This window comes from Scardinius erythrophthalmus (genome assembly GCF_964197995.2).
Source record: "Scardinius erythrophthalmus genome assembly, chromosome: 10".
In the NCBI taxonomy this organism is placed as follows: Eukaryota; Metazoa; Chordata; class Actinopteri; order Cypriniformes; family Leuciscidae; genus Scardinius; species Scardinius erythrophthalmus.
The window spans coordinates 39584427-39601965 of record NC_138230.1 but is presented as its reverse complement, the minus strand read 5'-3'; the positions used below and the strand labels follow the sequence as shown (position 1 = coordinate 39601965).

At 37.4% G+C, this 17539-nt stretch overlaps 1 protein-coding gene across 9 annotated transcripts in view; it reads left to right on the top strand.

Moving 5' to 3' along the window:
* Positions 1-17539, top strand: part of adgrb2 (adhesion G protein-coupled receptor B2) — a 306144-nt gene that overhangs the window by 144535 nt on the left and 144070 nt on the right. For 8 of the 9 annotated variants that reach the window (XM_081376692.1, XM_081376691.1, XM_081376689.1 and 5 more), the window contains 2 exons: positions 7474-7554; positions 9257-9442. In XM_081376692.1, coding sequence (XP_081232818.1) covers positions 7474-7554; positions 9257-9442 — 267 coding nt within the window. The remainder of the gene's footprint in view (positions 1-7473; positions 7555-9256; positions 9443-17539) is intronic. The other variant, XM_081376690.1, reaches the window with a different exon arrangement.

The following is a 17539-nucleotide window of genomic DNA, read 5'->3' as shown; positions in this document are numbered from 1 at the left end:
TGGCACAGATACAAATCACAGATTCAGTGACTAAGTAGAGACAAAAAATAGTCGAACAAACCCACATTAAAATGAATCCACAAGAACACACATATTTTAAATTTAGTCTATTATGGACTTAAAATACCTTTTACAAAGTCTTGATTTTGTTTTTGGGGTCTACTAGAATAGGGTTTCATGTTTGAATGCTAAAAAAACACCTTATTTTTCACATCTTTTACATTGTTGCAACATCTCGCTTCCCATTCTGTCAGGAACGCTCTGTTTAGTTCCTGTATCTATGAAGCCCCTCCTTCTTCAAACACATTGTGCTCTGATTGGTTGGCTGGACCAATGTATTGTGATTGGTCAACCGCTTCGAGTGTTTTGGAAATGTCACACCCCTATTAAGTCTCAACACACTACTAACGCAACTCAACCAGGCCTTGCCTCCTTTATTTTGTATATGCCTATGCATATGCATATGCATTGTTACGTGTACAATCCAGGAAGAAAACTCAATAATGGAGGCATTTCAGGGAGTTCAGAAACAATGACACTGATATAGAGAATAACTCACTTTGGAGTAACTCTGTGCTTTGTAACTTTGCAGCACTTTTTCATGCTTAAACATCAACAGTATACACTTAAGAATGTTGAAAAGGCACAATAGTTCATCTTTAAAGACTGTTCTGATTGCTTTGTCATGCAATTATCATGAATGAGCATTGAAGCTTTCAAGCTTCAAAAAGGACCAAAAGCACCATAAAAGTATCATGAAAGTGGATCAAATGACTCTTATCCGCTGTCCAATGTCTTCTGATTAGCTTTGCTTGAGAAACTGTAAGAAATTCTCGTTGTTATTCATGATAATCTTCCCTTCCAATAACTTATTAAGTACTATGACTGAATAATTTGAGTCTTTGGGCTTGAACTCAAAGAACCTAATCAGTTAGATTTGTGAAAGAATCATTTAGTACATGTGAACTGGATTAACCGATTCATTGGAAAGATCTTACTCAAAAGAAAGATTTGATCTCTGATCTAACATTGCTCCTGGACTGTAGCAGTATAGGTGAAGTATCAGGTGAAGTATAGGGCGAATGTCACGAATTTCAGTGAAAACAATAAAGTCGGTTGAATTATTCATTTTAGATACTTTTTTAAGCCTTAGAGAACCTTAGAAATGTCAATAATCCAAAGTTGTGCTTTTTTCCATTTCTATTGATTCTCTATGCCTGTTTCTACAGCCTGTCTAGCTCTAAATCCCATTGCAGCACTCTGAGTTCCGGTCATAATTTTTTTATGGGGGAGGCCCACAGTCTGCTGAACTAAGGCTTTTGTATTACTTTCTCTTTATTTGTACCTTCATGACAGTTGTGAATAGATAGATGCTTGTTATAATAACTGTCCACCCCTACCGGAGGCTGATGGACAGGTCGTATTTACCACTCGCAGAACTCCGTGGAGAGCTGGAGAGGAAGGATGTGAAGTGAATTGTTGGGGTTTTAAAGTTGTTGATGTTGCTGTGGGGTGTCAGGCTTCTGCTGGAGATGCATCGCTGTCATGCCGTGCTGATAGATTCGCTTGCTGATGCTGCTGCCGATTTTTCTTCTGCTACATCTGTTTTATGTCGAGCTGGCTGGTGTGGTGCCTCTGTGGTTTCGTTTCAAAGCTAAGTGTTTTAGTTTACTTCCAGATGTACTTTTTTACAAAGCATTACCAAAATACACAAACAGATTCTATTGTGCGCTAAAATAAGGGTGTGCAGTAAGGATGTGTTTTCAAAATCAGGTTCACTTGACAGAACAGACACGTTTCTTAGGATGTGTTTACATATGATGATTTTGTTTGTTCAAAAACAGCTGTATGGAACATATGGTCTTGTGCTATTACATTAAACATCATAATACAAATTATTTTAACTTCAGACGCCTCTTAACTATGTCAAGCCTGACATATTTTAATATAATGATAGTAACCTAGACAATATGTTTGTGTATGTTTTTCTTTTGAGTATCATATTTGATACATCAGAGTCATGTAGTATGATATAGAAGAATGTGGAGTTGAGGTAAAAACTCAATGAGGTAAAAAAAAAATAAAAAAAATAATATGATCAAACTGATCAAATATTATTAAAAATATGAAATATTAAATGTATTATGGCCAAACATTATGATTTGTTCTGACAGCTTGTAATATAATTATAATTTCAATTATAACAGTATATCAGAAATGAATTTCAAATATAAGTTGTCACTCTATATGTGCTAATAATGTGTCTTAGTAAGATGGTATTTAATTAGTTTCATGATGAAATGTCTGTGATTTTTATTGTGGTGGGCAGAACATATAATGCAATGCATTATGATTGAGGGATATACAAATAAACATCACTTACAAACACATCCTGAAGGTAGACATTTTTACAAATCTACCAAAAGTCATTTTACTTGCTAAAAAAAAAAAGGGAGACAGATGACGCATAGTAGATTTTGTGCAACAAGCTTTTTTCAGCAAAGTTTTGATCAAGTTGATCAAGCCTCAGATATGATACGGTAATTAAAGTACAGTAATTACTAAAACGTAATTAATAACACTTACATTTTTTGCAAATCTTAAAATGAATATCCATTTTCGTACTGTACATTATAATGTTGTGATGACTAAATTCACTTATAGCATTTCAAATAATGAATTTTAGTTTCCGTAGTTTATTTTTAATTTATTTTGACAAAGTAGTAGAAATTCACTATCAGCCATGGATGTTATCAGCTGCATTGTTAAAATAAGTGTTGACTCGTCTGTGTTGACAATAATTTTAATATATTAGTAAAAACTTGCTGACCTCTCTCAACTACACCCATGCCTAATGTAAAGCAGGTTTGGCTTCACTGATGGATGCGGTTAGCGTCTTTAAATACCCAAGCTCAGTATTGATTGTTTCGGATGAATGCGTGCGGATGTTCAGCACACTAAGCTTTACTTGAACCCAAGTGAGTAATACAGACACACCACAAGGCCGTTTAATTAAATGGCTTCAATTTGAGCTAAACGCTTAAATTCATTTCCGGCTTCCAAGAACAAGCTGTGAGAGTGGCGGAAAGATAATTCAACCTCTCATTTAGTGCTTAAAGGGCTAGCATCAAATGCATGCGCACACACACTTACACACACGCCGGATGGTGGAAATAAGTACAGTTGTCTCTCAAGGGGAAATGTACAGACGACGTCCCAGGATAATCAACATCTGTTTAGCGCGCTGGACTTTTAGGCTGGTTACACACACCACTGCTCCAGTGAGATCTCTAGAGAATCCTGCTTTACCATGTGACTGAGTTTTATCTTGAGAATAGAATACAGATGGAGTTGGAGAAGAAGCTGAGGCGAATACTGTAATTTGTGTCTGTCATGATAAAGTCGTTCTGTCAGATTATGTCAACTGATTCATTACCTAAATTCTTGTTGTGTCGTGGACAATACACGTTGCTTCCCGACCAATTACTGCTTGCCGTCTTTAACGATGTGCGTGATGTCATCAAGAAGCCAGAACTAGCGTCTGACTTCTGGAAACGAGAGCGTAAACAAACAGTGGCTAATGAAGCGGCGTGTTAGCTTAATGCTAACTCCAGTACTCACCGGGTTGATGAAGCTCCCTCCAATATCATTCGCCAGAACTGATCTTTTATTCACTCTGTCGTGGTAGTCCCTCGAGGAAACATCATATTTAGCATTTGTATATATAATGCTAACATATAGAAAAGGCATTTTTCAAAAAGATTAAAGGGTTAATTCAACAAAAAATCATGTAGTAGGATACTATAATGGTGAGTGTGATGCCTAAATTCACCTTAAATTATTGTTTAGTTCATAATTTTATTTATTTTTAATATATTTATTTTTATCTTTATGATTTCCCATTTATTGGCTTTTATTTTTACACAGCCGTTCAAAAGTTTGAGGTCAGTAAGATTTTTATATTTAACAATTAATCCAACTGATCAACATTGACTGTAAAGAAATGTGCATTAATCAAAGACATAAGAGGTCAAAAGGTATCCTTCAACCCAGAATGTGTGTCTGATACGTCAAAGAACGTGTTCATTTTATCTCTGTCTTACTGAACCGCTGTCTTCACCCCCAGCCGAATGGAGACAGTGGCGAAGACCCAAGGTACAAAAACAGACGCAGAGGAGAGGCAGAACGAAGGGAGGCGTAGGAGTGAGATACAAAAAGCGAGCAGAAACAATCCCCCGCCTTTCCTGACACCACTATTGTCTTTTCCATGACAGAGTAAATTAGTGTGATCGTCTGCGTGCACGTCTGAGCTATCATAAGCGTATTAACACTGGCCCTGCGGGAAGCGCTGGTAATCAGGTCTGTTTGACAGAGCCAACGGGGGGGGGGGGGAAGTCTCTAGAGTATCCATCCATCCCATGCGCTCCAACGTATGTGATGCAGCCCTCTTTGCTTACAAATGCTTGTCTCCCTTTATTATACTGTACTGTATGTGTTTCTTTCCCACAGTTTCTTCTCTCTTTGTTTTCTTTTTTTCAAACAGTCTTATACCCTTTAGCTTCTGTCTTTAGCTTCTTCCACACAGATGTAAACTAGTATACAATATATACAGGCATAGGCAGGAAAGAAGGAATTTCCATAAGATGTGGCAGGAAGAACCTAAGGGAAAAAAACACCAGAAAACAAGTGGATTCTCTTAGGCTCTTTATAAATTACCATGAGCGATTAAGGATGCTTAGAAGAATTTGCAATCAGGAAACACATCCTCAACATGAATTTAAAGCGGCGCTATGCAGTTTTCGGCAATTTCTTCGCTGTTTTCTCACTTTTTGCCCGGGGGTTTCACTATAGAGCTCCCCCTACAGCTTCGGAATAAATATTTGACAACGCTGTCGTCAAAACTCGTTGGCGACTCACCCCCTCCCATCTTCTCCCTCTGGTCATGTTCATTTGTTTTCAAAGAAGCCGGCGAACGCACGGAGCCATGTCCACTGAGGTATATGTATGGTACACAGAAGGCTATAAATGTTTAGATAGTGTATGTGTGCAGTGCCGTAAAGCAATTTGTTGCATCGCAATACCTGATATCATGTGATACCCGCCGGCCCAAAGTTGTAAGGGTGGTTTTTCCTCTCACAGGCGCTAGGGGGGTGCGAGAAAACCACCATTCAACCCGAAAAAAGTCATATGACCATACCAATGACTCCGAAGTTGTCCAGTTAAGGTAAATTAAGCTAAAAAACTGCATAGTTCCCCTTTAAGAAAAATCTTCCTTTTGGGGGGCATGATTTATACTTCAGCGAGATACATATCTCATACACACACACACACACACACACACACACACACACACACACACACACACACACACACACACACACACACACACACACACACACACACACACACACACACACACACACACACACACATATATATATATATTCTCATTTAAAGCACCATTGCTACAGCCATACACATGTAAATTCGTGTCTTTCGATGCTGCTTAGTGTTTCACAATCTTTTTTGACCATCCCACTATGAGTGTTGCATTTTCAAGAAGCTGCGTCAAGTTAAAGTTTGTGTCGAGACTTGCATTCTGTTCAATTTTTTCTTTTGAAAATATGGAGCACTACTCATCCTTTATATTAAAAGCACACAAAGTTGAAACTTTTCTCTGTGTATTTAATCTATTTTTGAAGCATTCAGTTTTAAATGCAGGTCAACTGTTTTGTGTCCTACATTATTCAAATGTATTTGTATCTTAACAATAGTATCTAGGAATAATGGAAATGCAGTCTATGGGGAGCTTCTTTCTCGGCATCTTGACTAAGATGAATTTAGCATTGGATGTAGGAGCTCTCTAAAGTATAAATCATGCCTCCCAAAAGGAAGATTTATTCTTAAATTCATGTTGAGGATGTATTTCCTGATTGTGAATTATTCTAAGCATCCTTAAACGCCCGTGGTAATTTAGAAAGAGCCTAAAGATCCACTTGTTTTGTAGTGTTTTCTTCCTTTGGTTCTTCCTGCCACATCTTATGGAAATTCCTTCTTTCCTGTCTATGCCTGTGGAATTTATTAGCAACCCACTCAGTTCACATTTTCACGCACTCAGAGCAAAAGGTCAAGCCGACCAATCAGCTCCAGAGAAGAGAGTGTCGTCCGCTGAACATTCTATGCATTAGAGACAAACAGATTCAGTGTTAAAAGAGCAAACATAAACCATTTCTCCATGCATAGCTCATACATAACTGCATACATAACTTTTTTAGCCAGTGATTGTTCAGAAGAGGTTGTATGAAAGCCCTTATAGTTAAATGATTTGGATATGTATTATGCTAATTACTTTGATATGCCCTCCCTCATTTATATTTAATGTTGGTTAATCAGCCTTAGATTGAACAAGGGTACAAAGGTGAGGTTTGTTCTTTCCAAAAAATAGAAAAAACACTCATGAATAAATATATATATATATAAAATATATATATATATATATATATATATATATATATATATATATATATATATATATATATATATATATATATATATATATATATATATATATATATATATATATATATATTTATATATATATATATATATATATAAAAAACACTCCTATTTTAGATTCAGGTGTCAAAGAAAATGAATCCCTGGGATTAATTTGGTTTGTTTAGGGACTCTTGGCACTACATACTGAATGTGCTCATTTAAAGACTTACATTCAGCAAAGTAGACAGGGAATTATCCACTTTCCACTAAACTTCACTTTTTGGGGGGGCAGGTAGCCTCATCTGAGCGAGGAGTAGAAATATACAGTATGCTCTCATGAGTGTGTGTTCATATTATGAGGGATTTTCATGTGCCAGGACCAGGCCAGATATAGAAAGCACTTTGGTGGCAGGTCTCTGTTGGCTTATGTAGGTTTTCTCAGGAGCTGCTACAAGAGGAGGTTTGCAGCAGCAAACTTAAAATGTTCCTCACACAATGGAGAGATTTACATTTAATTCAAGGGCAAGAGGAAGCTCCTGCAGAGATGTCTAACATTATTGTGCAAATGTAAAACAGCGCTAATAGTATGTGTGAGCTTTAGCATTTGTGGTTGTACAACCGTATGCATCAGTTCCATACTAATAAAGAGTGCATCGTGTAGCAGCGTTTTCTGACTGGATTTTATGGATGCTTTCCACTCTAAAACCTGATTGGATGAGTCACATTTGAAGCTTATAAAATAGCCGATATATGCACAGTTGTGACCGCATGTGGTTCATATATATATATCCAGTAGATCAAAAAAGTTCATCAAAGTCCTAAGACAAGAACGGAATTTGTTCAAAATTCATGTACAACTATCTAGTCTGCCAAGACCAAGTATATCGCCATATTCAATGACATGCTAAAACTATTCAGAGAGTTGTCATGGTTGAAATGATTTTTATTTATGAATGTATTTGTGTGTGTGTCCAGAACCTGACAATGATGAGCAGAAGGTGAAGACGCAAAGGCCGCGATCAGCTGACCAGCCGGGTGTGTTCCAGGCCCAGACAGGTGAGTCCCATCTACTGTCAATAACTACGTTTGCATGCTCCCTCATAATACAACTTTACCTCATGTAAACACAATAGTTTGATCAAATGCAGTTAAGGTCAGGAGGACCATAATCATAGTAAAACGTGGCTTATGCTAATTTTAAACGCAATAAACATGCATGTAAACGCTTCAATATTCCACTCTGACCAAAGTGTTCATGTTCTTCTGACGTATGCGCAGATTCTTAAACATAGCGGTAAAGAAGGCATCACATTTTTGGGTTGCTGATTAAACTTATGTGGACAACATTGTGCGACATGAATATAATGCAGTATATTGATGGTCGAAAACAGGTGTCGAAAAAAATCCAATACATCCATACAGAAATGTGTTTTGCATTTGTCGTAAGTATAGTGGCCAGTAACACACCTACTGAATGTGAATTAATCGTTTGTGCTGTGCATTGGGGTAATGTTAATAATGGCGGTAAAAATAACCACAATTCGAGTAATCAAAATAACGAAATTGCATGTAAACAGGAGTAAAGAGGTTTGCTTGTGTCATGTAAACATCTGTGATGAAGTCCTTACACTTATTATTGGGAATAATCACATTATTGTTTCACAAGTCATTGCATTTCAGCGCTTTGGTGTTATTCAAAAGAAAGGGGAACTTTCTATTTAACAAAGAATCCTGAAAACATAGAATAAAAATAATAAGCACCACAACTGTTTTCAGCATTGATAATAATAAGAAACATTTCTTGAGAACCAAATCAGCCTATTAGAATGACTTCTGAATGATCATGTGACACTGAAGACTGGAGTAATGATGCTGAAAATTCAGATTTGTCATCAAAAGAATAAATTACATTTTAAAACATATTAAAACAGAAATCAGCTATTTCAAGTTGAAATAATATTTCATAATATTACTGTTTTTACTGTATTTTAAGCATAAGAGAGTTATTTAAATTAAAAACAAAAAATCTTGCTTAACCCGAATGTTTGAGTGGTAGTATATGTGTATAAATGTATAAAAACAATCTGACATATTTTAAATAAATATAAATAATATATTGTAAAATGTGTTATAAATTAAAAGTAATATAAAATAATATAAGAATATATGTTTTTTTTTAATAAACATTTTATAAAGTATGTGAATGTTTTCCTCTTGAAGTGTCATCCCACCTTTTCCTCTTTTCAGCATCCATCTCTGTGACAGAAAACGTATGTGCGTAAACTCCCGACGGCATCCCTGTCCCCATCAGCCCCCTACCCTCTATCCTCCACCCATCCGCTCCGCAAATAAGGCTAAGCTCTGACTCATCACATGCAAATGAAGATGTAATGCGATTACAAGACGTGCAATTAATTTGATTTGCCCATTCATTTTGTGATGTTGCCTCTATCCAAGGACACAGCTTTCAAAAAAAAAATATGACTGACATATTCCCACCCGTCACATTCAGATACAGCTGCCACCGACCTTGCAACACCTTTTAGTAGACCTTAAGCTGCTGAAGACCTGAAAAGGATTTTTATGAGGTTTTTGTGAATATTTGGAAATGCTTTTCTAGTTTATTAAAGGTGGCAATGAAGCATAACCCTGGGCTAACGTTGACCTTGTTTTTTTGTTAACTTTCTTAAAGTCTTCGCTTTCTGTCTGTGTCAGGAATTTCAAGATTTTGCTTTTCTCTCCATCTCGTGTTTTGTAGGTGACCCGAAAGCGGAGGAGTGGTCTCAGTGGAGCGTGTGTTCACTGACATGTGGGCAAGGTTGGCAGTTTCGTTCTCGTTCGTGTGTATCCTCTCCGTACGGGACCCTCTGCAGTGGCCCACTGAGGGAAAACCGACTCTGCAACAACACTGCCACCTGCCCAGGTGAGCCGCAGCATCAAGCAGGTAGAGTACCTCCATGCTTCTGGACGTCCCTCTACACATTTACACTTCCTCACACTGCATGACAAGGTCAAACATAATTAAACCTTAGTTGAATGTTTGCTTTGTTAGTAAATACTGGCCGACGCATGCGAAGAATCTGATATTTTTAGACATTTTGGTTAATATTATTCATTTGGCACTGCACACACATACTACTGCATGCTACACTGCATGCTTAAAATAATTGTGCATCACCCACTCACCCCCCCCCCCCCCCACACACACACTGCATTTCTGTTTAGTATCTATTGTGGTATTGAGTACAGTGGGCACTGTTGTACTGCATTGATATCAACCAAGTCTTTTAGTATTTTTGCCCATGTCCTTGAGTGCACTTGAGTTTGGTGAGATGCAGGCAAGATCAGTGCAGGTCTCACTGGCATTTCTGTTTGCACGTCTGCACCTGAATGAATATCAGCATGTAAAAAAACAACAACAAAAAAACACTATTAAATGGACATTTACAGTCCTGGATGCTGATTGGTCAGTTCAGCATTCATGGGGTGCTAAAATCCGCATTATATAACATGGACTCTTCACTGTTTGTATCACGAAGCTTGTATGTGTTTGTTCCAGACAGACTGTCTGTCTGTCTGTGTGTTAGTGGTGGGGGGTTTCAGTGACTCTTTCTGCAGGTTACATCGATTCGCCAGTAGGTGACGACAGGTGACTGTCATTGTGAGTGAGTTATTGAATCATTCATTCAGTCGATTTGTTCAATAACATGGATTCATTTAGGAACACTGTATTTATGAGTAAAAGAAATATGTTGGCTTTATGAGTGGGATTTTCTCTAGAGTTCAGGATGTGTCAATTAAATTACCTTTGCAATTGTTCATAAGCTGTAATCGTGAATGTTGACAGTACAATTTGCACACATTATTTTGCACTGTGTAAGGGTGGATTTCCTGCAGTGGTTCAATCTGCAAGACTGCCGAATGACTAAAGAAATGTTATTAGCAAGATGGTAGAAAACTGTACATTTCTTGTCTATTCCACCCACTGCCACTTATACCAATGACGGAAAAATAAGCACAGTTACAATAGCTTAATATGTGGGAGAGCGTTGCTATAGAGAGTGACAATATTGTATTTCAATATGTAGCACTTCAAAGTCAATACCAAATCAAAACTATTTAGCACATTATTTGTAATTGAAAAGGTGTAATGACAAAATATGGTTATGGTTACACTTAAAATAGTTACAAAATAGATGTATAAGATGATGATAACTTATATCATTAATCTTACCCAGCATATATGTTACCAGAGAGAGAGAGAGAGAGTCCCAAGAAATGGACACAGAGAATAAGGGAGCCAGAGCATAAAAGAGACAGAGCAACAGTTTCAATCTTGTTTTATCCTTTCCTGACCATGTGACTTTAACCCAACTGTGAGACATTCAAACTGACCAATCAGATAATTACACTTCCCCCGTTGTACTAAATGTGTGACAAATCAATACTTTTAGACCCCCAAAGTACAAACATCTTGCTCTACAGGCCTTGATCACTATCAGATCCAGCATGTACCTCCTCTGTGCCTTTGGGAACTCCAAATGTTCCTTGTGGTAGAAAAAAGTGGGGTGGAAAACAGTAAAGCAAATGTCTTTGTTCGTTTCAAATATCTTGGATTATTTTCAACCCTACAACTGCCTGCTGACATAAGAAATAAAACAGTGCTTAGTCAGCTAAATTATGAGGAGATAAAATTGCATCCCCCATTTAGTGTCAATTACCAACCATTAACATGAAAGTACACTACTGTTCAAAATGTTTGAGGTCAGGATATTTTTTACGATTTTGTTTTTTATTTATTATTCAGCAAGGATGCATTTGAGTTGATCAAAAGTGACAGTGAAGGCATTTATGATGTTACAAAAGATTTATATTCCAAATAAAAGCTGTTCATCTACACAAACAATTTTCAGTTTCCACCAAAATATTAAGCAGCAATGTTTCAGCATTGATAATAATAGCAAATGTATCTTAATAGAATGATTTCTGAAGGATCATGTTGTGAAACTGAAGACTAGAGTAAAGATGCTGAAAATTCACAAGAATAAAATGCATTTTGACATATATTAAAATAGAAAACAGTTATTTTAAATTAGAATAATATCTCACAATATAGCTTTTTAATACATATTTGATCAAGTAAATGCAGCCTTGGTGAGCATAAGAGACTTTCAAAAACATTAAATAATCATGTGGCCACAAACCTTTGAATGGTAGTATACGGTCTTATTGCCTAAGTATGGCTTAAGACCTTTCCCAGTCCACAAACCTATCTGTTTTCCCTCAACAGTTGTATTGTTGTGGAGATGGATGAAATGATTAAATATATGGTCATAGCATTAACCCCAGTCAGCCTAAATAATATGACCTGGGGCCTTTTTGAACGATTAAACTAGTAGTGGATGCAAATCTTCATGCTTACAAGGCATAGACAGAGTGCCCTTTGTTGCAGATCATCAGCTGTGCTGTGTAAGTCCTTTTATGTGTTAATTCTATATTTATGTAAAACAGGGTAACTCAATTTACCTCTCACTTGTGCATTCAGCGTGAGTTCTGATATTCAGCGTCGGGGCTTTGATGAGATGGTTGACATGTTCAGCACAAGTGTGCGGATCAGCACTTTAGGACGTGATTTAAGGACAGCAGCAGATGATCTCAACCGAGCAGGCAAGCCTGAAGAGAATCAAAGTGAAGGATTTCTCCTGGAAATATCTGCTTGCCGAGGATTGATTCTGAGCAGCGATCGATGAAGCCCAGATATGAGTGACCGACATTACGTTTAGACAGGCAAACGTTCGGATTGCATAGATTTTTGATGCTTAAGACAGAAAAGCTGATTATAGCGAACAATCCATCAATAAAAAGGAAACAAGGCAGTCGGGAATAAGAACACAAGATGCTCGCTGTTGAGTTTTTTCAGAGCATTTTATACTATTTATGCTGACAACATAAACAGGCAGGCACTATATTTACTAAAGGGATACAAAAATTGGCAGAGAAAGACAATGTTAATCGGAGCAGAGCCGCATGTGTGTGTGTGCGCATGTGTTCATAGATTACTTTCACTCCGCGGGAAGTGGGATGCGCACTGGCGGAAAGGGACCGAGTGTCTTTGAGATTAGCCTGAGCTAGCGTAGCTTTAACGCTCAATGGAAGTCCCTTGGTCCTCCTTTTGGCTCGCGTTCAAACAAACTTAATTGATTTGCGAAAGCAATTATGGCTAGGTTTATTTAGTTTGGAGGAGAGTTATTATTCAAAATTGATCAAGCAAAGCCTTCAAATAAAATGGGTTCTTTTAAAATAACAGCAATTCCAGCTGCAGTCTGAAATTGCTCTCTGTTTGCTCATTAGCTAATCCCAATCTAGAGCTCAGTTTAATTTGTGGACAAAAGCCATCGATAGCTGTTTCCATCGGAATTAACATTGCACATTCTTGAAATTTGTTCTCTGTTGCTTTCTCAGGAAAGGCAAGGAATGTTTTACCATGTAAAATGTGCATTTTGTTTGTAATGTGTCTCACGATCCATCTCATAAGAGGAAAAAAAGGGAGACAGTGGCTAGTTATCAGACTTTTGGAAGAAAAATGAAACTTTTCATTGGAACACAGTTGACCTTTTGTATAGCGTGAGGTGTTTTTACAATACATGGGGTAAGTTGTCACAGTGGAAGCTGCCAATAAACACAAATTAGGGTGTTTACATGACGACGATGTACTGCGTTTTTCGCGTACAGATGACAAAGTTGTCAAGTTGATCCCTGTTTACATGGATCCACGAAGACGACTAAAAACAGTATTATATATACCTATAGATTGAATACGTAATACACATGCGCATGACGTCACTCTTTTCACAAATTTGTGTTTTTGTAGTTTACACAGAGACGATAATGGTATTGTTTTTTTAAAATCTTGACTTTAAATCACGTTTTCATGTTTCGAATTAACAGCCTAAGCACATAAAAATATTTTTTTTGTTGTTGTAAACGGTGTCGCGTAAATGGTCCCTTTAACAGCTAAACAATTAGGAAACAAAAAACTATTAAAGGCACACTATGCAGTTTCAGCTTTTCTCAAACACCGACCCCTAGAGTCACTGTGGAACACTTGTATTTACCGCTACTGGCGTAAATACCACTCACACAGAGCCGTCTCTGCACTCTTCCGACCGCACTTTCTTTCTTTTTCTTCGTCGTCATCTGAAATGCATGTCTTTCATAGAGGCATTTCCATCGAATGATATCAAAGCTGTTATTTTAAGGTACAAATCTTGCATAGTGTGCCTTTAATGAAAAGAGTAATCTAGTAAAAGTTACAAATATCTTTTTTGGCCAACAAATACATTAATCAACATTATAATATTTAAAACATGTGACAAACCCAGCTTGACAAACACACTTGTCCTGAGATAATAGTTTAAAACAAAATCTGTTAAAATCTACTTTTATATAAAAAAAAAAAAAAAAAAAAAAAAAAACTTTTATTACAAAGTTTGAATGTGTTGTTTAACTTTTTGTTCATTTGTTACCCAACAGCTAAAATAAATAAATGTTATAATTTTAGTTTGGATGACTGACACACACACACACACACACACACACACGCACACACGCACGCACGCACGCACACACACACACACACACACACACACACACATAAACAAATTAAATGTTTGATACATACAAAAGCCATTGCTACAGAATTTAATCAATAAAATATTAATCAAATTAATAAAATTACTTAGATATAGCCTTTGTGACAATTAGCCTTGGCCTCCCTTGTAACCAGCATGAAAGATTTTTTTTATTTTTTTTTTCAATCCCTGTTCAAATAAAGGCTAAGATATCAGTCAAAAGGTTTCCATGGCAAGATCTCAAGTTATCTGCAATACTAAAACCTTGGTCCCAATGTAAGCCAAAATCTAAATGAATCTTTTCATGATAGCCTTAAGAAATTCCTCTCAATGCTTTTGAGGATATGTCTATCGCTTCTGTGTGTCATTGTGTCTGGGCAGTAGAGCAGAGCAGTGTTAGACCAAACTCAATCTGCTCCACTTTAATGAAGAAACGCTTTTCAAAGCTCACGGCTCTATTGATGAATGAAATCTGATGCAATTATCTCAGACAGGTTAAATGGCTCATGAGACCTAGATTCAAATGGGAGAGCCATGTTTAAGTAAACTTTTGGAGGATGAGTTTTTTTTTTTTTACTGGCGCTTTAGATTGTTGTTTTTGCTCTCAATCATTTTGTGCCGTCTTTAGAGCCTCATAATGTTTTTAAAGCTGGGAGTCCTTTGTGAAATTTAATGGAATACTGAAATAAATAAAGCAGCATATTAATGCTTTCTGTGCAGGATTATAGATGATGTGGTTGCTCATATGAGAACAAACAGTTCTACCAGAAAGACTCGGGAGGCAAAATAACGTAACGAGTATGCATTTATTAACAGCCCAGCAAGCAAGTTTTATGATATAAAGTTCTTTGGCATAGGCCCCGTCCGTAGCTCGCAATCCGAGGGTACGAATTCTGCATTTCCTGCCTGAAGACGAAGGCAGGGGCGTAGCCGACCCCCTGGGAGGTATGGGAAGCAATCATCCTGGTGGTGGTGTGGAGGATGGAGGGGAAGGAACCATCCTGGTGGTGGTGGGGAGGATGGAGGTGAAGGGACCATCCTGGTATGGAGGTGGGTAGGATGGAGTGGAGAGGACCATCCTGGTGGAGGTAGGGAGGATGGAGGGGAAGGGACCATCCTGGTGGTGGTGGGGAGGATGGAAGGGAAGAAACCATCCTGGTGGAGGTGGGGAGGATGGAGGGGAATGTAGGCTTCAGCATCTGCAACTTTATATCTGAAACGAAACGATATTTTATACTACAAGTAATAGAACACAATTGGTTAGATGAGGATGTAATAAGTGACGTAACAATTGAGTCTTCCTGGCAGAACTTATGCTAAGGCTTTCATTTCCAATGCAACAATTACATTATTGTTCATTCTGGTGTAACTTGTGTGCATTATACTTGACAACATGTGCCGTAAACATCTGTCCCTGTAACACTTTAGGTCAATGATCATAGTCCACTTTAGACATTCTACTAACTAAGTAACTTTGCAACTACTCTCAGTAGAGTGTTAGTAAACTGTCTGCTTAATATCTGCAGGCTTCCCAACAGACATTCTACTGACAATAAGTAACTTTGCAACTACGTCAACTACAAACCCGAACCCCACCACCCATAACCATAACATAGCAGTCTACTAGTACTCTAATGAGAGTTAGTTGACATGTAGTTGCAGAGTTACTTATATTAATAGAATGTCTAAAGTGGACCGTCAAAATAAAGTGCAAGATAAAATAAAGTCTTTCTCTAGTGGAATTATATAATTTCTTTTTTTGCATGAATTTAGTGCTAAATGCAAATGACCATAAAATAGTGTATATTTAGCCTAGTAAGATAAAAAAAAACTAGTTTTAAAAATGTGGAGAAAATGCTTTTGTTTTCAACGCCAAGGTTTGGGGTCCAATCAAACTCTGTGCCATTTTGCCATCAATTCCTCTGTCACTAAGTAGAAGCAGCCACATTAAATAGAAGCCAACATGATCAGTTTGCGGATGAAATCATTGAAATTTCTGAGAAAAAAAAAATACTACTACAATTTTGTTTTAATCTCACTGTATTGAGTCGACATGTGATATGCAATATCAAATCTGCGTCCTGAAGAACAATCAAGTGAGAACCACTCTATTCATTTAATCTTAGGGCAAAAGGGGCAATTGCATCAGTTAACCAACAGGTGGTGCTATGCATTTGTTTTTGCCCTTTAAATCTAGTGACGCATCAGACTACAGGGATCGAAGGATAGCTCATTCATCGCAGCTTTTTAAAGGGTAACTGCATCAGTTATATCTGCAGACGCTGTTGCTGTTGGCCATAACTGATATAAATAATATTTACGACATGTAAACAACACTGAACAATGCCTTCAGCCTGCAGAGACGGGTTTTGCTGGTGTTGTAAATGCTCAGAGGGGACATTGATCTATTGGTTTGAGGATTGCTGTCTGCCCCGCATGCCCGGTTCACAACATCTCTTTCTGTGCCTGTTTATTTATGATTTATTATAGAGACTCCTTCTCTACCTTTCAACATCAAACCTTACTGTTTTTTTTTTGTTTGTTTTTTCCCTGAGTATGTGGTCTGGTGGTCAGTATGTACCTGTTTTTACATTTTTCCCTCTCTTCCTCCGTCGTAGGAGGAGTTGGCATCCCCTGTGGGGAGCAGATAGACGGGCTCTGGGTTTCTGCATGAGTCTGCACAGACAGTGATTTGATGGATACTGCAGTACATAATGTGGTCTATAGAGGCAATGAGCACTGCGGGCACATCAGCCCTAGTATTCAGCCCTCTCCCCATGCCACACACAATCAGTGCTGATATCCTACCCTCGCGTTCTACCTTTACATCATCTCAACAGGCCAAAACTACCAGAATGTTTGGAAGTCAAGGCAAGAATAGACTTCCGGTGACTTGCTAGCCATGGGAAAGTTGAAAGCTTATTTAATGTTTACTCACATGGACATTTACTCATCCAAATCGTATTTTCTTTCTAAAGGCTGTCAAGCTCCAATAAAAACACTTTTTGAAGTCTGCTGAAGCCAAATAACATGTAATATGTCATCTCTTGTTGAAAATCCCCTCCACTATAGCTCTCATATATCATAATTAGTGCCTCTAATTCAATTGTGCCGGTTTAAAGTTAGCACTGTCATATAACACAGTTTTTGTGACTGATTGTAGATCTCTGAGACATTGAGACATTTTTCTATTATTATTTTATTTGAAGCATAAGGGTAAAATGTCTTTATTTAATCTTGACAAACCATACATCATTACAAAGATCAAAGTCTTGATATTCAGTTTTTCTCATAACGGTCTTATAGTGACAATAATTTCGTATTTTTTGTCAGGATATATGCAAAATTGAAATTCATGCCTTTAATAGGAAATATGAGCCCTTTAGAATATATCTACTGAGGGAAAAGAA